We start from the raw sequence: 19,796 nt of genomic DNA on the forward strand, positions 1-19,796 counted from the left end.
GTGCCATGGCTTTGCCCTAGCTGGCAGAGTTCCGAGACCAGGCTCGCCTAGGCCCATGGGAATTCAACACGACGACTCGCTCATTGTCTTCCCTTGTCAAAGGAACGGGGTCTTCCTGGACTCGAGGGAAGGGAAGGGAAGGGGAAAAAAAAAAAGATTTTTTTTCTGCTGTGCGACAACGGACTTGCAAGAAGAGTCATGTCCTGGCTAGACTAAAGAAGAAAAGAAAAGAAAAATTCTCAGCAGTGATAGGAAGAGCCAATTACAAACAAGGGCCTAGACACACGTCCAATGGCACTAGTTCCAAGCATCTCAGCTTGGAGTAAGAGGGGGTATTGACATTATACAGCCGTTAGTTAGCCCTCCTATGACTATGCGTGTCTATACATACATACATGCATAGTACATAACTAGCTAGCTACATGCTCGAGCCCTGGCTGCTTGTTCTCCAAACACAAGTGAGGCTCTTTGTTGCCGAGAAAAGAGGCTCTGGCGAGCAAAGCCTCAATCATTCCGCCGGAGATTTGGCTATTAAACTCGCACCATCTCCCTGCCCATCCAATCAAGTTTTGCACCCGCACAAGTGCCCGCACGTCGCTCATAGTAGCTTCAGGTCGCCTGTGATCTGGTCAATCTGGCTCTTGGGAGCCGGGCCAACGCCCAGGACCGTCAAGCTGCCGGGGTCGATTTGCGTGCGGCCAGCGTCTTGGATGACCTGTGCCGTGACGCCCAGAGACCGTGCAGTGCCCAGAAGCGTCATGAGTTCATCCTCGCTCTTGGTCTGGAGCGCAATCTTGGCCTGGCCCAAGTTCTCCCACTGACGTAGGATCTTGGCATCCTTGCTGAGGGGGCTGTTCTGGGCGCTCCGGGAAATCGATTTATAGCATGCTAGTGTAGCGTGGCCACACTGGGCAGCAATTTTGCCTGGGAATTTGCGGATAAGAGAGTTAGCCTGGCGAGTCCAAAGAAAAAAAAAAAAGAAAAAAAAAACTGTCCCCTTTGTGACTTGATAATAAAACATGAAAATGCCATTGTTGAAAAAAGAGGACAGTGCGAGCGAGAGAAGAGGCAAAGAAACGAAACAACCACAAGACTTACCCTTGGTCATGCCCAGATCCGTCCGTACCACAAGCACCAGCTTGCACTCCTCATTGACATCGGCCGCCTCCTCGGTCTCTTCGGTCTCCTTTATTTCCTTGGTCTTCACCTTCTTTTCCTTCTTCTTCACAGCCCCCCGGTCCTCGGGCCGACTGCGCAGCCCGTCACGCACATCCGCCTGGAAGCCATTGGACCAGTTGGGCGCATGATCCAGCAGCAGGGCATCGTCAATGTCGCTCTCGTCGCTCTCGACGGGGTCGTTGAGGTTGCGGCGGCGCTCTTCGGCCAGCTCGGGCGAAATAACGTATCCGCGAATCGAGTAGATGCCCAGCAGGAAGCCCGTGAAGAAGACGACTAGCGAGGTCGAGACCAGCACGGCGGCATTGTAGAGGTGTTCGGTCGGGGCGGCGGCGGGCATGTCGGAAGAGCGAGAGCCAACGGGTCGGGGTCGGTTTGGTTGTGGGCCGCCGGAAAGAAACAAAAAAAGAGCCTGGTATGTGGCAAAAATAAATACTCACGTCTCCGAATAGCGGCCGGTTCGCGACAAAAACGCTTCTGCTGGCGGATGGCAGTGTTGGAAAGTTTAGCCCAAAAGATAAAGCGAGTGACGTTGACTTTGCAGCCAGAAAGATCGCGGCAGCAGCGGGCAAGGCTGGCTTACCGCCGCGAGGCGCTTAGGGTTACTCAACCACTGAGGCTGCTAGGATGAGTCATCATCCACAATTCCATTTCTCAACAATCATCAGGTGTAAGTTGAACTAAGGGTTTTATTGGTAAATGCTTAGGAGTGTTGTGCTATCTACGGGTATTTAAGAGGAGGTGGTGGTGTTTTGTGAGGCGTTTACATGTGGCGTTCATATGTGGCGCTGAGTGTGGTTAGGGTTAGGGTTACACTACAACATCAGGGCATGATCCCGGCCCTGATTCTCTCCCCAATGATATTAGATTCCCCAATCCCATCAGAGGTATAAAAGGGAAGTTACCTCTGATCTTCTTGGATTCATGATTACGTTTTATGTTCTAGCGAGTTTTGATATTTCACTCAACTAAGTTAATATATTCTTTCATTTATCATCTTCACAGGTTATGAGCCTACGTTTGTTCCACTGAAGTTGCTACCCATTTTCCCCCTCACTTTCTATTTTTCTCATGGTTGAGACTCGCTCCTCAGCCAAGAAGAAAGCCCAAATTGCGTCTGAAGACTCGCCTCCAGACGTCGACACACAGACGGTGAAGACTTCTGCCCCGGCAGACCTCCCGTCCTCTCCACTCTCGGACTATTCTTCAGTCCACGAGAATCTGCCCCAGATTCTAGTCTTTCCGCTTCCCCTCGCGTGCCTCCACGCTTGAAAATGGAACGCGACTCCGCGCCTCCCGCTGACGAGCTCGTCGCCGCCAGCGAGGTCTAGTTCCTGCACGACCAGATTGCAGAACTTACCCGCCAACCCCGTGACTACACCGTCCGTGACAAGTCTCCTCTCTCCGACCACCCCAAGGACCCACATGTCGACGATGCCCACGCCAGAGCCAGCCTCGTCACCGTTCAGTCCATGAACGAGATGCGCTGGTCCTTCAAGGTCTCCCAGTTTGCCATCCTTTCCTCTGCCCTTCAGTGGGCCACCTGGTGCCAGTTTGTACTTGCCGGATTCGCCGCTCTGGACATTGAGCCTTCTGACCTCGTCTACGTTGACAACACCCCGCGGATCCTCATCCTCCAAGATCTGCGTGCCACGTTATCTGTTTCGCTCCAGAAAGCTGTCCGTCTTTGTACTACCTACGAAGAAATCTTCTCAGTCCTCAAGGCCAAAACGGCAGACGCTTCTCCCATCATGCAAAGGGAGTTCCAGGCAAAACTCCAAACATGTGATTTCGAACCAGGTGAAACTCTCTCCAAGTTTCTTAAACGGTACGAATCTCTGTTGGAAACTGCTGAGGACATGAGTATTTGCGTTAGCTCTGATGGACGTCTGAACAAGATACGTGGTGCTCGGATCTCCATGTTTCCTTGATTTAGATTGCTACCTGGGACGTTCTCTTGGATGTATTGAAGTGCATTTCTTCTGCCGAAAGGTTCAAGAAAGCTCCGGTCGCAGTCCCTAGAAAAGCCAACAACGGACATGCCCAGGGACAACGCAGATTCGGCGGCGGCTGCCACAACTGCAACAAGCGCGGTCATCACTCTGACCATTGCCCCAAGCCGCTGGACCAGGCCAGACTCGACGCAAGAAGAAGACGTGCTCCTGCTGCCAGACGGCAGCAAACAGCCAACCTCGTCCAAGAGGTTCAGCAGGAGAATGACACTCTCAACTGTACGAACTCGCCATCCCCAATTGCTTGCCCTACTGTTACCATCAAGTCCTCTTGCTTCACTTTGCTACCACGGAACGAAACCGACACCGATCCTCTCCACAATAGCTGGCTGAAATAGTTGGCCGACACTGGTGCCTCTGTCCATGTCGTTAGTCGGGAGGAGGATTTTGTTCCTGGTACCATAGTAAATACAAGGGTTTGTGTGTCCACTGGTAATGGCAACGCGATTGCTACCAAACAAGGTGTCGTAGTTCTTCGGTTGCGTGAATCAAACGCTCTGCTTGAGCTCCATAATGTCCTGCTTATCCCAAACGCCTCACTCAATATTTTATCTCTGTAGCAATGGGACTTGGCAGGAGGAATCGTATCCGGCAGAAAGATCATCAAGAACAGGAGACTGTTTGCTACTTGCGATAACAAGTTCAGATTTCAGCCTCGGGTCGTATCTCGATCTTACCAACTCATTACGCCTTCTCCCAACGACAAACCTACTGTAGCTTCTATCGACCAACAGCCTCTTTCTATTACTAACCCCGACATTGAACCTGCCGCGTTCCCTATGAACGAATGCCCTTCTCCTATTCCCGTCACCAACATTGAGCCTTCTGTTTCCCCAATTGACGAACTGCCTCTTTCTATTCCTCCCACTGACGATGTCTCTGTCTTGGCCGCTGTTGAACAAGCCCCTTTTTTCATCCCTGACTCAACAGATGAAGTGATAGAGACCGTCTTCCCTCTTCCCCACGATCTTCCGCACATCTCCATGACCCAGCCGCATCCAGTCACCCACGACCTGCCAGCCACCAAAACCAAAGGACAGCTCACCCGAGCAATACACATGCGCTGCGATCACGTCGGCAGAATCGCCCTAGCCAAGACCATTGCCGAAACCAGAGGCTCACTCATCCAAGATCCCAAGTTTTCTGACAAATGGGCCTGCGACACATGCCTTGAAGCCAAAGCTGTTAGATTCACTTCCCAAGACTCCCGACCCCTAGTCCACGCAATCATGGACTGCATTCACATCGACGTAGCTGACGCGGGTTGGACTTCCATGAACGACTGTAAATATTTTGTGGTTCTCACGGATAAGTTCACGAAGTTCCAAGCTGCTGTGCCCATCCCGAATGTTGTCAAACGAGCTGGTGATATCATCATCGAAAAGCTAAAGTCCTGAACCACCCAGACAGGGCGCCAGCCAGTGAAACTTATGCTCGACAACCCCCCGACAAGCAGTGGCAATGAGCCAAAAGTGGGTTGAGGCCATGGGCAAGGAGATTGAAGCCATGCTTTCCTATAAGGTTTTCGATTTCGTTGACAAGCCCAAGGACCAGAAGCTTATTTCCTTGAGATGGGTCTTCAAAGTCGAGACTGACGGTAGATTTAAGGCTTGTTTTGGAGCCAGAGGGGATATGCAACGCAAGGGTGTTGACTACGGCGAGACCTTCGCTTCAACGGCCCATTCTGACTCATGGAGGATACTCATAGCCATGGCCACCATGAAAGGAAGAGTCTTGCGACAGTTTGACATCACGGCAGCTTACCTTCACGGAATTATTCACGAGGACATCTATGTCAGAGCCCCCAAGGAGGTCGACGGCTACTTCATGGCCCACCCTGAGCTTGCTGAGCACTTTGGCTACAGCACAGGCAAGGTCATCAAACTCAAGCGTACTTTGTACGGCTTAAAGCAGAGTGGCCATGAATGGCAGCAAGTGCTCAAGACCTACCTTCTCTCCGTTGGGTTCACCCAAGTCCCCCGCTAAGTCTCTCAACGGTCCCATCAAGTCGTACCTATATTCCGATGCAACCTGGGCAGATGGCTCTGACGCTAAATCAACCACCGGCTACATCATCCATCTCGCTGGTGGCCCTGTTATCTGGTCTTCAAAGCGGCAGGCTGTCGTCACTAGAAGCACCCTGGAGAGTGAATTGGTAGCCGCCTCTGAATCTATGGCAGCTGGAGCTTTTGTTGCCAACTTCGCGGCACAAACCGGCAATCCAATCGAGCTGTATGGATTCGTTGACAAGAAAGCAGCCTTGATCACCGCCAGCCGTCTTGATGCCACCTCTCGTGCCACAAGACATATCAGGGTTGGCCACATGTACATTCGCGAGAAGGTCGCCGACGGTACTGTCACTCTGGAGTTTGTAGACACCAAAACTTGTGATCACACCTTAACATCATCTCGAATTTACACCCCCCCCCTCTTACACCACTTTCACCTTACCGCCGACCTCACGAAGGATCGAGATACACTTTTACCTTTTATTACTCTGCCATTAAATATTCACAACGGCCGAACCTTATGGCCCCAAACTACTTCGCACCCTCTGACGACGACTCTTCTCTTCGCCATAGCTTCCAAGAGGACAGTGTCTTACCAGAAGCCTCCGGCGAGCCAGAAGTTTTCCACGAAACAACAATGGCTCCCAAAAACAACATGCAGGGACTCTCCAACTCCGCCCCCACGACCCCAGTAGTTGTGAGAAACACCTCCTCTGACCTCCGTCCGGTCCGTTATGATTATACCAGGCCTGACCTTTACCCGAAATACCGGTCATAAGTTGAAATGAAACGCCCTGGCTGGCTTTCCGGACCCCTCCACTTACGAACAATACGCACAACAAGTGCTAAATGCCTAGCAGAAACTCGAAGAGTGTCGACATGCCCACCCATCGAGGAACCCTGCCCGGCCGTCCCAGTTCCACAACGCTCCAATGCAACACTCCCCTGATGCCATGGACTGGACGCCCACTCATATTAGTGCTCCCCGTCGCGCGAAGTGGGTCACCAAAAAAGAATTTCAGTCGCGAAGAACCCGAGGACTGTGCCTCCGTTGTGGCGCTGGTGGTCACAAGTCCCCCAACTGCCCATTTGAGTCTGCCCGCCCTCCGAGACAGCAGGGTGTTCGCGCAGCCGCAAACCTCCCTCCCCCTGTGCTTGAAGAAGATAGCGATGAATATTACGAGACCGCCGAGGAGGACTCGGGAAACTGATTGCCTTTGCCCTAAGTCGTGGTCAGAGGCCCAAGCAAGTTTTCAAAGACAACAAAGGCCATGAGAAGCACCTGCAGCAGGTGGTAAAGAGACTCCCTAAGTTCTGACTCTACGCGATAAAAATCAAAATGTGAATTCTCAAGGAAGAATTGACTTCCCTAGGTTTTATCATGGGAAAGAACGGTACGAATATGGTAGATGGCATCCAGTAGCGTTTTGTTCCAGAAAGTCAACGCACACAGAGACCCGTTAGACAATAAGAGTTCCAAGGGGTGGCTACAGACACTGGATCGTCGCATTGGTTAGTTTAGTATTTGCTCTTCAATTCGAGACCTTTGTCTACTGCATCCCATACTATGAGGATCCAGTACTTGTGATCCAACCTTAACATGATCTCAAATCAACCCCCCTTTAAATATATATTTATAGTTACCATCCAGTTAGTCGGTTGGTCCTTTCATTGTATTATTTACACAATCCCAACGACATATCCCATTTCAGACCCGTCCCTGTAGCCGGTTTTCCCAACTTATCTCGAAGGAAAGTGGACATTTGAGAAGAACAAAAGTTACAACGATAAGGCTCCTTTTATTATGTTTGATGTCGGCGTCCGACGTGTTCCATTGCTTCTTGAGCGGTGAGGTGCGTCGGTGGCGTCTTCCGGTTGACATGTCCATATTGATTATCAGCTCTCCCAGAGACGTGGGATGTAGACTCCTAGGACGCTCTGCAGCCATAACAAAGCTTGTGTGGACCGTTGGAGCAGTGGCCACTAGCTGATCTGGTTTTTTTGCCCAAGTTCAAGGGAGGGGTAGTCGAATTGGCCGGAGCAAAAGTAGAAGAAGGAACAATGGCTGCACACGTGGCTATCTTGTACATAACTAGTGTAGGCTCTGAAGACATGGTCCATGGCATCACATTTTAAATTGAATCAAATGACAGGAAAACCTAGCAAACAACCGGTGATCCGACAAAGGTCGCCCAAGAGGACTTATCCCCTTCAAGAGGGGATAGACCAACGAAATGTTAGAAGCCGGAATTGGCCCTGTCTCACGGCACTTTGTGGGCCCTACCACGCCTGGATACCCTGGTTCGAGACGACTTTGCCCACGTCGGCATCCCTCTCGCCCTCAATCACCTTCCTCACAAGATTGGCACCAATTGACGGGTCAAGAGCTCCGGCCTTCTTGTTCATCTCCTGGCTTCCTCCAAGCCCTGTTGCCAGGTAGCCCGGCGAAATCCCCCACGTCTTGACGCCGTCCTCGAGCAGCGTTCTGTGCCATTCACGGATGAGCATATTCAAGCCCGTCTTGCTGCATCGGTAGGCGGGTATTGTGGCGTGAGAGACCTCCTTGGGCCACCCTTTGGCCGGCGACCGGTTAACTACCATAGCGGTATTGTCAGAGCCAGCCAGCGTCGAGGTGCCGCTTGTGATGAACAGCAGGCGCGGGTCGTCTGACTTGAGCAGCAGCGGCGCAAAAGCCGAAGTGAACATGTGTGTGCTAGCCGTGTTGACGCTCCATGACTTGGCCCAGACTTCGCGGGGTGTCATCTTGCCTTGCATGATCTGTTGGTCGAATTGGGCACCTGGTGAAAATAGATAGTCAGTCAATCATCGGTCTGCATGTTTGGGGCTGGGTTTGACAGACCTGCGTTGTTCACGAGCGCGTCGATCTTGCCAAACTTCTCCGTGACGTGGACCACGGCCCTTTCGATAGAGGTGTCATCCTCAATGTCCACCTGTAGGGCAGTGAGGGTGCTCTTCGAATCCGGGAACTCAGCCTTCAAGCTTGAGATGGCGTAGTTCGCCTTCTCAAGGTTGCGGCTGCCGATGATGATCGTGTAGGGAGCGCTGGACTGGAGTAAGCTCTTGGCAATTTCGAGGCCGAGGCCAGTATTGGCACCGGTGACAAGGGCGATTTTCTGGGTAGACATAGTTTGCAAATTATTCAATATTCTTGATGTAGGACAAGGAGTAGTTGATGGACGATGATACTGTAATATGGAAGGTAAAAAGGTGAAAAGGTGGTAGAATGAGTTTAGAGTTGGTACTCGATTGAAGTAAAGTAAGACAGTCACTATCCTTTTTATATCAAGTTCAGAGTCACACGCCAAGAGTCTAGATCGTAGTTTGAGACTATATCTTGGAATCCCTCGCTTTTGCTTGTCAGTGTACACATCCGTGTGCCTTAGTGTGCAATCGGGATGCTAGGCTTATCGGTAGAAGATCCGGATGTATCGGAAAACGGGCGGACTACTTGAAAGATTAGCTGCATAGTCGCATGCTAAGTCCATCGGTGTTCCGCCCATTAGTGGGGAAAGAGGGGGTGTTGAAGATACTAGCCCGAGTCCGCTTTCTCCCAACTTTGAGAGATTTCTTCGACGTCGACTCGCCCTCTTTTCACGACGCCCTCCTCGCAATCGCCGGCCCTTCCTCCCCGCCACACACAACAACTCGTGGATCCCTCTTCGCAACTCGAGGACTGCGTCGGGCTTCAGCCATGGTTCGGTGCGGCAACCACTTCAAAAAGCGGAAAGATACGCTCCGAGCCTCCGGAGACTCATCTGGCATGGCTTTTTTGTCATGGGGTAATATGTGCAAAGTCTATGTATTGAGGGTAAAATTCTATTCAGCGTTACTCCGATCTCCGATTTGGCTATCCCATGTGGAGCCTTGAGCCACATGGGAGTATAGTTGTTCCGGCGACGCCCCGCATCGTGAGCTTTTTGTTGTTGTTGTTTATTTCAACGTCGTGTGCCAGGATTCGCTGGTCGCATGGGCGTCACAGGCGGCTCCATCGCGGGGTGCAGAATCATCAGAGATGCAAAAATCCCCTCAACGTACGTTGACTCTGGTATTATCTAAATTCCTCAAGCGGAGTTTCACAAACCTACCTAGCTCCGTTAATCCATCACTCCGTACATACCCTTCATCCATATCCGATAAAAACTTGTTGATGTATTCCCCTGCAGCCGAAAGATGAAGAATATGTGCAATAGCGCGATGTATTGCTAGAAGCCTACTCGAAGGCGGATCAATGTTGCGATCAGGGCTCAGGAGGAGCGTACGAGTGACCGGAAGGCCACCCAGTAGGGCGTGTTGGAACGTTTCGATCCTGTAAGTATGTGGCTGAGAGTCGGTGACCGGAGTGAAGAATATCTCAAACTCTCCAAACAGGGCGTGATAGTCATGGGTGAGAGATAATGTATTGAAAGGCCGGTCAATTTCTACACCTTCAATCAAATGCGCGACACCAATATCAAACAAGTTGAGAATCGCAAGGGCAGCTTGTCGCGACTTGATTCAAAACCTAGGTCAGTCCCATAACTTCAACATAACAACTCTAGGGAGACATACTTCTGCATTCGCTTGAGGCCGGACAAGAGAATGTGGTATAATATGCGCGACTTCAAGTATTGCGTATGGACCAGACAGCTCGTTTCCGTCGTCATCTTTGGCATTTAGTCCGCCGTCACGATTTAAGCGCTTCCTGGCCTCGTGGAGATCAAAAGCATGCGATACTACGCATCTATGGTGGTCACGGACAAGAGAGGTACCTCGCAAGGCTGCAATACGGGCCGGAGTCGTGGTAAATTCTTGATCACGTCCTTGAACCATGAGAACTGCTGAATGATAAGCCGGTGATGACTTAGGGGTCTGAAACGTCGCAGCTCTAACTATACCAGGAACTTTTCAGTAATTTTGAACATTCCACTGTAGATACAAGCAACATGATGACATACGAGGTAAGAAGAAATTATCCATGAGGTACTCTGCGAAACCGAACACGTCGGATCGCAGCTGTTCCATTCTGTCGTCGACCTCTTCCAGATTATCTAGTGGCATTTGAATGGATCGGAAAAAGGCCTGTAGGAACAAGTCTCGAGACTCATCGGAAAGGGCATATTCGTACGTGAGCCGGATCAGCCGAGGGCGATTGTAGGTGTCATCAGCTTGGGGGACTTCTCCGGCAGTGTCGAAATAGCCGATGATTTGGTAGAATCTCTGGCGTGCAAGACTTCGCTGGCTGGCAGATAATAGATGTGTGGGGGAGAAATCTAGGATACCCTCGAGGGACACCTGGTGTCGGTGATGGGACATTGTGTCAACTTGATCAAGGCCTGGGGAGATTAAAAAAATGTTTTGGGGTGAGGGTGAATATATCAGTGAATCGTTACAGTGGGTTGGCTCCTGTCCTACTTGCGTGGCAAAATACGGAATATACGTCGTGCAGTGCTAGGTGCAAGATAATGGTCAGGGAGTCAATTGGTTCAGTCGTCGTTCTTCTATTCTTCTCTTTCTCCAGCCTATTCCATCCATCGTGATAGCTATATACAGGCACAAAGTGGGATAGCACCAGGGTTGGCACTGGAAGGTGTTCACGTGACCTCAACCCTGTAAATCTGCCTTGCAACCATGGTGTGATATTTCGACAGTTACTTATTCTCATGTTCAAGTTAGGTTCCATCTTCTCCCTCTCCTTGCCTTTTTTTATTTTATTTATTATTATTACGTTTAACGTCTGTCTATGGGTCACGTGGGCCCGACCCTATTGGATCGTTAGACGTCGAGGCACCCTAGGGTCCTCGAAAATCCCTCCAAGATGAAGGTCCGGAAAACAAAGGAAAAGTTATGTGGTACATCTACCCCGGGAAGAGAGGAAAAACCGGTCGGAACTGGGGAGCGGAAGGGGACTCGAGCAGCGCTATCCTGGCTGAGCTTTCTCTCCTACCGTCCGCCAAAACAAGGCTACAGGCTACAGGCTACGGGCAAATATCTACGAAGAATTTTGTTTCCTCGACAAACCTGCGGAAGTCATGTGCGCCCTGCTTCGTGGTTAGGGCATCGTCGATCGTCGAGTGCATGGGCCTCCTGGCGAAGACCTTCGACAGACGTTTGCCTTTCCAACAGAAGAAGAAGTGGAGGGGGTCTTTGCGTTTCCCACATGAGCAAGTGGCTTTGAAGTTGACGTGGTTCATACGCTCGTGGTATTCTTCAAAGTCCCCGTGGTGGGAACGAGCAGCGAGCAGCTAGCCAAGAGTCCTTTTGGGCATTGTCAGTTCGACTGGGGCCTTCAGGGCCGCCGTGAGCCCGAGGTCCTTGTATGACGTGGGGATGGAGGGGGTTAGGTCGGGTGGTGGAGTCAGAGACGCGCCTTCCTTTGCCAGGGTGTCAGCCATTTCGTTGCCGGGAATGCCCTTGTGTCCAGGGACCCAGAACGGGAGGACTTGTCCCACCTGCACTCGAGGGTAGCGGTGTCGGTTGGGCCAAGTGCTAGCAAGTGAGTGGAACTCAAGGATGCGGTCTTGGCTGGTGTCTGTCGGTGTGGGCCCGGGGAGGAGGCAGTCATGAGCGGCCTGGTTGTCTAGAATCACCAGGATTTTGTCGGCTAAGTAGGTACATGGGGTCCGGAGGGCCATCCTCAAACCAAACAGCGCGCCCGCTATCTCAGCGTCATAGACTTCGTGATTCGTCCCAAGGGAGCCGCGTCCGCTTCCGAGCAGATGGCCAGCTTGGAAGATGACAAATCCCCAGCCAGTGCGGCCGTCATCAAGCTTGGAGCCATCTGAGTACACCAGGATGTCACGGGTGGCGGCTGCCTTCCGGATCGGGGAGAAGTCGTAGCCTTCCTTGGTCTTCTTGGTCGGTTGTGCCGTCTTGGGCGAGGGCATCAGCTTGGGTCTTGGAGGCTTGTGCTCGATCAGAGAAAGAGTTCGGCCAAGTCTAGTTTCGGGGCTGGCGTCGGCTCGGGTCACCAGCGGGTGAGCGGAGTCCAGGCTTGTCCACCTAGCAGCTAACCTTTGTCGTTTATTTTCCAGGAGGAGCAAGGCGGGGGCGATTGCGGCTTCGCGATGAAGGGTTGAGAACGGCGTGGTCTTCCAGACTGACAGCACCGCTCTCATCGCGTCCCGTAGCGTGCCCTCTATTTTGCTTGCGAGGTGTTTAGCCCCAGTGGAGACTTGATTGCCCCTGGAGCTCGTCCGGTGGAGGCCTGGCCAGTACGCTTCTGCGCCATACGTTGCGGTAGGGATCACACAAGCAATGACCGCAAGTCGGGCTATGGCAGGAGGAACGCTACTCTGCGTGTTCGAGATGGACCTCAGAAAGTTGGCTGCTTTGCGTCCCTTGGTGGACCATGTCTCTACGTGCTTGTTGAACGACAGCTTAGAGTCGAGCCAGAAGCCAAGCCATCTCATAGGGCTCTTCGGGGAAGTTGTGATTCCACCAATCGTTACCGGAGGGTGGTGATCTCTTGTGACGCATTCGCATATGGCGTTTACATGTGGCGCTGAGTCGTGGCTAGGGCTAGGGTGACACTACAACAACTAGGGTGCAACCTTCAAATGGCTAAGGCGCAACCCCAACAGCGCTCTCCCGGCAACAACAACGGATGCAACCGCTATTCTCACACATGTCAATCTTGCCACGATCATCAACTCTCTCGCATTTAAACTTTTGCACCCACCCCTCCTTTGACTACAAACTGGCATTGATTGACGATTCACCATGTCCCAAGACCCACAGGAGGAATTAAGAACGCTGAGACGGCTACTTGAGGAAGAGCAGCAACGCCGAGAGGATGCAGAGCGACGCCGAGAGGATGCAGAGCGACGCCTAGAGGAAGAGCAGCAACGCCGAGAGGAAGAGCAGCAACGCCGAGAGGATACAGAGCGGCAGCGGCGTGATGTAGAAGCTGTCAACTTCTCTCTCCGTGAAGAGCTAAACGAAAAGGCCCTCGTGCAGCTAGGTACGACTCCTATTAACACCAAAACTCGCCCGTCTGCTAACATCGTCAAGACCAGGATCTTAATGGGTATCTTCAGTGTGTTCATGGCCTCAACTTCAGTCTCGGACGCCTTGTCCCTACTCTACCAAGATCCCGACCCCAGACGCTATCAGAGGGGGAAAAGTCCAAGGCAACGACATCTGGCCGAACGAGCATTGTAGGGAAATATTACCCACACAAGATGCGCACATGGACAGACTTCGATGACATATGCCGGCAATCATTTGCCCGCATTCAGGCCGTCCTGGGCTATCAGCAGGTCTTCCCGTCTGTTACCAATATGCGCGCTATGGCTCAGGAGATTGAGGATGAACTTCCCCACGAATTCTTAGGATCAGAATCATTTCTAAATGAGATGAAGACGTCCCAGTTCATCCACAAAACTCTCCAGATACCCGTTCGGAGGATCCTTAACGAGTACCTCAAAGCTAGTGGCCAACAGAAGAAGGTCTTTTTTGATAACTATACCTCTAGATGGGGGCAGAGATCAATGCAGACCTCGGTCTTGAGCGGAGATGGAGAAGAGTCCGGGATCCAGGTTGCTGCCAGACCGCTACCCAAGACACAGCCCGACTGCTATGTGCTTGCAACCGACACCATGGCCTTGCCCGGAGACATGAACGATTCGGATGACGATGACGATGGAGATGCAAATGAATTCAGCGAAGAGTTCCGAGGTAGTGGCGCTGTTTATGACGTTCGTCGCATTAGTTTAGCAGAGCATAAAGCCCTCTATCGCCTGCGTGCGGCAACTATGTCGAGGTACGTCGATGGTTCGATACCCGAAGACTACATGGTGCAGTTGGCCCGCATTGCCTCTAAACAAGCGACAGGAGACGAACAAGAAGAAGTAGCTCGTCGAGCCGAAAAGGGCGTCCCCGGTCAAGTGTTTTACGCCCGCGCACTTACCCAAGCGTTCCACTACATGGTCTCTTCAGGTGTTGAATTCGGGTACATAGCCACTGGAGAGACGCTCTCCTTCCTGCGGGTGCCAGCTGAAGACCCGACCACTCTTCTCTATCACGCATGTCTCTTCCCCCAGTATGTCTCTACTCCTGGCTCGACAGAGAATGACGGGCAACTGTCGGATGATGAGAGGGGCTGCCTCGCCGTGTCGATGCTCTCGGCCATCACTCTCATGGCCCTTGAAACGACACCTAGTCAAGCGCGTGAACGTGGCTTCAATCTTTCGCAGCTAACTCGCTTCCCCGAACTGCCGGCTTCCAGCACGGCTGCATCGAGCCCGGGAGGCAGCTCAGTGTCGCGCAAACGACGTCGTGGTGAGGACAACGACCAAGACAACACCGATAACGAAAGTTATGGGGACGATGATGATGGGCCCTCTACATCGAGCAACATGGACATGTCAACCGGAAGACGCCATCAACGCACCTCACCGCTCAAGAAGCAATGGAACACGTCGGACGCCGACAGCGGCGGTCCCGCTCAGACGCATACACATGCAGGGATGAAGAGGGAACGGGGCGAGCATAGAGTGGTGTGGGTCAAACAGCGAGCGAAGCCCGGTTTACGGCGGTGGGACGTCAATGGACGTAGGCCGGAAAGACCGACGCTGCCTAGCCAACGTGACCCGTCAACGTTCCGACCCATCCGGCCCTTTTGCACCCAGGGATGCCTACGCGGCCTCGTGCATGGCGAAGAGATGGACCCCGTCTGCCCTAATGTCCTGCTGCACATGCAAGCGGCACGGCGCGATTCTGGGTCCCTGCCGGCATCGGTTGAGCACGCGTTGACGCTAGACGAGCTCCGCGAACTAGTGCAGTTACAGCTCCTATCCAACGCCGAGCAGGACTGCAGCTGCATGCTAGAGCGGGGCCTGGTGGGTGCAATTGGCTGCCTCTTCAAAATCACCGTTACGGGGTATGGATACACGTTCGTGGCCAAGGGTGTGGAGTCGCTCAACAGCTATCGACTATTACGAGAGGTCCGCGTCTACAAGAGGCTCGCGGAGCAGCAGGGGGTGACTATACCAGTGTGCCTCGGCATAGTCCCACTGCTTCTGCCGTATCCCATGACGAACGGCGCACTCATAACGCACATGCTTCTGATGTCGTATGCGGGTCTAGGGCTGCACAGCCGACGTGCTCAGCGGCTCGCCGAGATGGGTCATGTCGACCTCGAGCACGAGGAGGAACGCACTCTTAGGGAGCTCGAGGCCGTGGGCCTCGTCGATCGGGACCACATAAGTAATGGAAACTTGACCTGGAGCCACGAGCTGCAACGCGTCATGAAGATTGATTTCGATCACGCCTTGGTTAGTGGGTCAAAGGCTCTCAGTCCAGATAGCAAGGCGAGCCCATCAACGAGTCTCGGAAGCTCTCGCTGCTCTCAAGAGCTTCTGAGCCGCATCAAGGCGAGACTGCCCAGTGGCAGGAGGGGATGGGATGACGGGGAGCGTGATCAAAGCTCTTTCAAATTGCTACGAAACTTACGACTATCTGACGCTTTCATCGCCAGTTTGCTAATTGACTCAATATTGTGACCAATACCGCTGAGCATCATGACTCTCTCACTTATCAGAGGTATGAAAGCAAAGCCACCTTTGATGTTCTTGGATTCACTTTCATGTTTTATGTTCTAGCGAGCTTTGATATTTCACTTAATTAAGTTAATATATTCTTTCATTTACCATCTTCACGCTTACAAACCGTGAGTGGGGAGCGGAGGCTCATGGCAAGGGTTAGCTAAGCGCAGACAGTAGGGTTAGCGCAGGGTCGTTCCAGCTGCCGTGTTACACATACCCCGCATTGTACTACCCGAAATCCCTGCTGAGACGATTCAACACGCTTCAGAGTCTCTTGCGATTTGCCTCCCACGAGCATTTCCCTCCCCTCCCGCCAATGGACAAAGACGCCAAGGCTGTTATCGTGGGCATCAGCGGGTGCTCATCGAGCGGCAAGACAACGCTGGCCCGGGTGCTACGCGACATTTTCCCGCAGACCTTTATTCTCCACGAAGATGACTTCTACCGCGAGGAAGACGAGTACGCCACAGCACCACCATGCCTGCTGAGTTGATGTCGAAGAGACTAACGCCACACAAAGGCTCCCGATCCGCCATGGCGTCCGTGACTGGGACTGCATAGAGGCGATATCTGTCAAGGACATGGAGGCCGCGCTTGCCTACATCCACGCCCACGGTATCTTTCCAGTGAGTCCCCACGCCAGCACTCCCGCTGGACCGCGGGTTTGGGAGCCGGCAAGACAAAATGCCCTCCGTCTGCACCCATAGAATCTAACAGTCTGCTGGCCACAGCCGTTCATCAACTCGAAGGAAGACCAAAACTCCATCGGCACCTGTCCGATCCCGCCCGACCGGATCGCAGCCGCCAAAGCCCGAGTGGTCGCGTGGCTGTCAACACCGACCGGGGCGTCCTTTGTCGCGTCCAACAAGAGGATTTGCCTGCTTGACGGGTTCCTGCTCTTCACGCCGAGCATGTCGGCCGTCATGTCTTTGCTCCAGGTGAAGCTCTTCCTGCTCGTGTCCCGCGCCAAGGCCACCCAGCGCCGCGAGGCGCGCGACGGCTACGTCACTCTGGAAGGCTTCTGGAAGGACCCGCCGGGCTACGTCGAAAAGATTGTCTGGCCCAACTACGTCGAGTCTCACTCGTGGATGTTCCGCGACGGCAATGTTGAGGGACCGGTGGACGAGGCGGTTGTTTTGCGAGAAGGGATCAAAGTACAGAGCGACAAGGGGCTGGATGTTGAGCTGGCTCATACGCTGGACTGGGCCGTATCCGAGATTATCAACCATCTTGAGGCGGCCATGTAGGCCCGCCCAGGCTTGGAGTCATGTTGATATCACAGGCGGTCTAGATTAGCTACTTGTGAGAATAACTTGTGCCAAATTTCATGGCCAACTTGTGTCAAACTAGACAAAACATAAATTTCAAAACGCTACGCTATGAAACTTAAGCCCCCCCCCCCCCCCCCAGACAACTCCTATAGCTGTGCCTTTGGCCCGCCCGAGACCGACGTCCTAGTGCAAAAGCCCCCAAAGTATTCGTTCAACACATCACACGTCCCGGATCCCTCGACCAACCTCACAGCAATTCCTACATACCCGTCCGGCCTAACTACCGCCACAGCGCCCCGGTGCCCCTCAAGTCCCATCCTCTTGTGCGCAGCAGCCCCGTTCCGATCATCTGCATACACGTGGCTTCTGTACCGCGCTAGCGTCGGAGGCAAATCACGGTCAATGTCAATCTCCGCCCGCTTGGCAGCCAGCACGGTGCAAAAGGAAACCAATTTACTATGCGGCAAGTCCATTTCCCTGTGGCTGATTTCAGGACTGCCTGCGTGGCGATACAGACTGAGGAATGACTCGGGCCTGTGCAAGGCCCGTCCGAAATCGAAAAGGGCCTTGCGGTTTGCAGGATGGGACGGGCTCCCGGTGAATACAAACACGCGGAATGCGCCGTTGAGCGGAATCTCATGCTCCAGGTGCACGGAGTTGGCGTCAATGGCTCGCGTCACGTTGGAACTGGGAAACAACCGGCCGGTACGCAAGGCAGAGGAGCCGGGGGCAAGGATCAACGGCGACTGGACAGGATGTGCGGGCGTCCAGTTGAACGCGTTTCCGTGATATGCAACTCCATAGCCGCTCGTAAACTCACACGACTCTTTGAAAGTCTGCACAAACTCTTGGTTGGTGCTTGAGGTGGCGCTGGAGCCTTTGGTTGCAGCCTCAATGGTGGCGGACGACGGTCGTTGAGAGAACAATTTTGCGTATCTGTTGTCAAAATCCAAGAGAGTTTTGGCCACGCTTCTCCGCTCGGCTTCGTATGTTGTGAGGATCGAGCGCGAGGCAAAGCCGGATTCTACCAAATGCAGCTTCCAGGCGAGATTCAGGGCGTCCAGGAAGGCAGTGTTCATGCCCTGGCCAGCTTTGGGCTGTGGAGGATCTGTTAGAAAAGCGAGTACACGGGGAAGCAATCAGAGAAAAACTTGCGCTGTGTGTATGGCAGGCGTCTCCGCCAAGGAAGACTCGGTGATCGAGAGTGTATTTGTCGGAGATGCCTTGGCCGATGGGATACACAGAGTACCATTCCAGTGTCTCCCACTCGATACTGTAGGGCTGGAGAATCTTCTTGGCTGAAGCCTGAACTTGTTCTGCAGTTGCCGACTGTCGTGGGTTGAATTGAGGGTCGTTGGATGAGGCGATTTGGATGTACAAGCGGACCATGTCATTCTCTCTGGGAATCACCATGATTGAGCCATGTTGACTGTGAATGGTACATTTCATCTGAATGCTGTTAGTGATACAATGTTGGGCAGGCAGAGTAGAAAGATACCCAGCCAAGACTGATTGACAGGGCGAATGGAATGCCCACGCCATGGACTGACCTTGATGTCTGGGAAGTCGGTCTTGACCACGCCATCCATCACTCCCCAGACATGAGAAATAGGATCAATATGCCGCATCTTGATACCGAGTTTTTCTCTGATGAACGATCGAGCCCCCTCACCACCAAAAAGATACCTGGCGCGGACAGTTTCATGGCCTTTATCGATGCCATCAACATGTCGCAAGGTCACCTCAACCGGATACTCGGGATTCTTTGTCTCGTCAGTGTGAAAATCGGCTATGGTCCATGGCCTCTGGACCCGGGTCCCATTCTTCTGCATGTCTGCAAGAAACACCCGCTCTATGTGGCCCTGATGCAAGAGAGTCGTAAATGGGTATCGCGCATCGATGAAATCGGGGCAGGAGGCCCACGTCCCCGTGCGGGCAATGGCAGTCTTTTGCTCTGCCGCAGCGCCGCCTGCGCCTTTGGCGGGCGAGATCACCGGGTCCCAAAAAGCAACCTCGTAGACCCTGGCAGGTTTGTGCGCCATGATGGCCGATTTCAGGCCCATATTGCGCAACAGGTCAAGGGACCGGGGCTGGATTCCATCGGCGCGACCCGTGGCCGTGGGCTCGGCGCGGTTGTCAATGTGTTTGATGCGGTAGCCCCAGCGAGATAAGCATGTTGATAGCATGAGGCCGACAGGCCCAGCGCCCACAATCACTGGGTGAAGTACTTGATTAGCATGGTATTGCGATGGAGCATGGGTGAAGTTGCGTACCGATATCATAGAGATCCGACATGCTGGCCGGAGGAGGAGATACAAGGAGAAAGCGAAGCGAATATGCACAGTAGATACCGTAAAGACAGGCAGGTATTCCGACAAAGCGACTGCAATATCTGAGCAACAGCAGCATGGCATGAATTTAAGCATCCCGCCCTGGCGAGGCCGGGGCGGGGGGGGGGGGCCACGACGGCTAATTCGCCAGCTGTGATTCGCTCGAAGCGTCGGCAGCCATCTTCGGGATTGTTTCATGCTGCCGGCCCAGGCCCCAAACAAGGTCAAAGCATAACTGACTGCCTGTCTGGCGGGGGTGGATTGCCTTTGGCTGGGGCGTTTTCCTGAGTCGCAGCCACAGATGCCGGGAAGAGATCACGGCAGTGAGAAAAAGCGGGGCCGGGGGATTCCCCCAGGAGGCGGCTGCGACGATCGGGAGATGGGACATTCGTCAGGGTTAATTGATCAGTTGACTGGGGGACCAGGATATGCGCGGGTTGGAGAGGCCGGCTTG

General features: G+C 53.1%; 8 protein-coding genes across 8 annotated transcripts; 4 read left to right on the top strand and 4 right to left on the bottom strand.

Annotated features, from left to right (window-relative positions):
• Nucleotides 1–598: 598 nt before the first annotated feature.
• Nucleotides 599–1,516, bottom strand: BROUX77_007079 (uncharacterized protein; the record flags this gene model as incomplete). Its single annotated transcript, XM_073752135.1, has 2 exons — nucleotides 599–924; nucleotides 1,099–1,516. 2 exons carry the CDS (start codon nucleotides 1,514–1,516, stop codon nucleotides 599–601), a joined length of 744 nt encoding a protein of 247 aa, XP_073602490.1.
• Nucleotides 1,517–2,247: 731 nt separating this feature from the next.
• Nucleotides 2,248–3,107, top strand: BROUX77_007080 (uncharacterized protein; the record flags this gene model as incomplete). Its single annotated transcript, XM_073752136.1, has 2 exons — nucleotides 2,248–2,412; nucleotides 2,508–3,107. The coding sequence occupies 2 exons, from the start codon at nucleotides 2,248–2,250 to the stop codon at nucleotides 3,105–3,107; spliced, it is 765 nt and encodes a 254-aa protein (XP_073602491.1).
• An 860-nt stretch (nucleotides 3,108–3,967) lies between these two features.
• BROUX77_007081 (uncharacterized protein) lies at nucleotides 3,968–4,585 on the top strand (the record flags this gene model as incomplete). Its single annotated transcript, XM_073752137.1, has 1 exon — nucleotides 3,968–4,585. The coding sequence occupies one exon, from the start codon at nucleotides 3,968–3,970 to the stop codon at nucleotides 4,583–4,585; it is 618 nt and encodes a 205-aa protein (XP_073602492.1).
• Nucleotides 4,586–4,649: 64 nt separating this feature from the next.
• BROUX77_007082 (uncharacterized protein) lies at nucleotides 4,650–5,174 on the top strand (the record flags this gene model as incomplete). The annotated part of the gene is made up of 1 exon (XM_073752138.1): nucleotides 4,650–5,174. The coding sequence occupies one exon, from the start codon at nucleotides 4,650–4,652 to the stop codon at nucleotides 5,172–5,174; it is 525 nt and encodes a 174-aa protein (XP_073602493.1).
• Nucleotides 5,175–7,477: 2,303 nt separating this feature from the next.
• On the bottom strand, nucleotides 7,478–8,343 carry BROUX77_007083 (uncharacterized protein; the record flags this gene model as incomplete). The annotated part of the gene is made up of 2 exons (XM_073752139.1): nucleotides 7,478–7,995; nucleotides 8,058–8,343. The coding sequence occupies 2 exons, from the start codon at nucleotides 8,341–8,343 to the stop codon at nucleotides 7,478–7,480; spliced, it is 804 nt and encodes a 267-aa protein (XP_073602494.1).
• Nucleotides 8,344–11,439: 3,096 nt separating this feature from the next.
• On the bottom strand, nucleotides 11,440–12,606 carry BROUX77_007084 (uncharacterized protein; the record flags this gene model as incomplete). Its single annotated transcript, XM_073752140.1, has 1 exon — nucleotides 11,440–12,606. One exon carries the CDS (start codon nucleotides 12,604–12,606, stop codon nucleotides 11,440–11,442), a length of 1,167 nt encoding a protein of 388 aa, XP_073602495.1.
• Nucleotides 12,607–12,916: 310 nt separating this feature from the next.
• BROUX77_007085 (uncharacterized protein) lies at nucleotides 12,917–16,988 on the top strand (the record flags this gene model as incomplete). The annotated part of the gene is made up of 5 exons (XM_073752141.1): nucleotides 12,917–13,157; nucleotides 13,208–15,471; nucleotides 16,010–16,200; nucleotides 16,262–16,367; nucleotides 16,473–16,988. 5 exons carry the CDS (start codon nucleotides 12,917–12,919, stop codon nucleotides 16,986–16,988), a joined length of 3,318 nt encoding a protein of 1,105 aa, XP_073602496.1.
• A 170-nt stretch (nucleotides 16,989–17,158) lies between these two features.
• Nucleotides 17,159–19,307, bottom strand: BROUX77_007086 (uncharacterized protein; the record flags this gene model as incomplete). Its single annotated transcript, XM_073752143.1, has 4 exons — nucleotides 17,159–18,109; nucleotides 18,168–18,461; nucleotides 18,563–19,227; nucleotides 19,286–19,307. 4 exons carry the CDS (start codon nucleotides 19,305–19,307, stop codon nucleotides 17,159–17,161), a joined length of 1,932 nt encoding a protein of 643 aa, XP_073602497.1.
• Between the last annotated feature and the right edge of the window lie 489 nt (nucleotides 19,308–19,796).

This window comes from Berkeleyomyces rouxiae (genome assembly GCF_048999995.1).
Source record: "Berkeleyomyces rouxiae strain 22BRR77 chromosome Unknown BrBRR77_ptg000011l, whole genome shotgun sequence".
Classification (NCBI taxonomy): Eukaryota; Fungi; Ascomycota; class Sordariomycetes; order Microascales; family Ceratocystidaceae; genus Berkeleyomyces; species Berkeleyomyces rouxiae.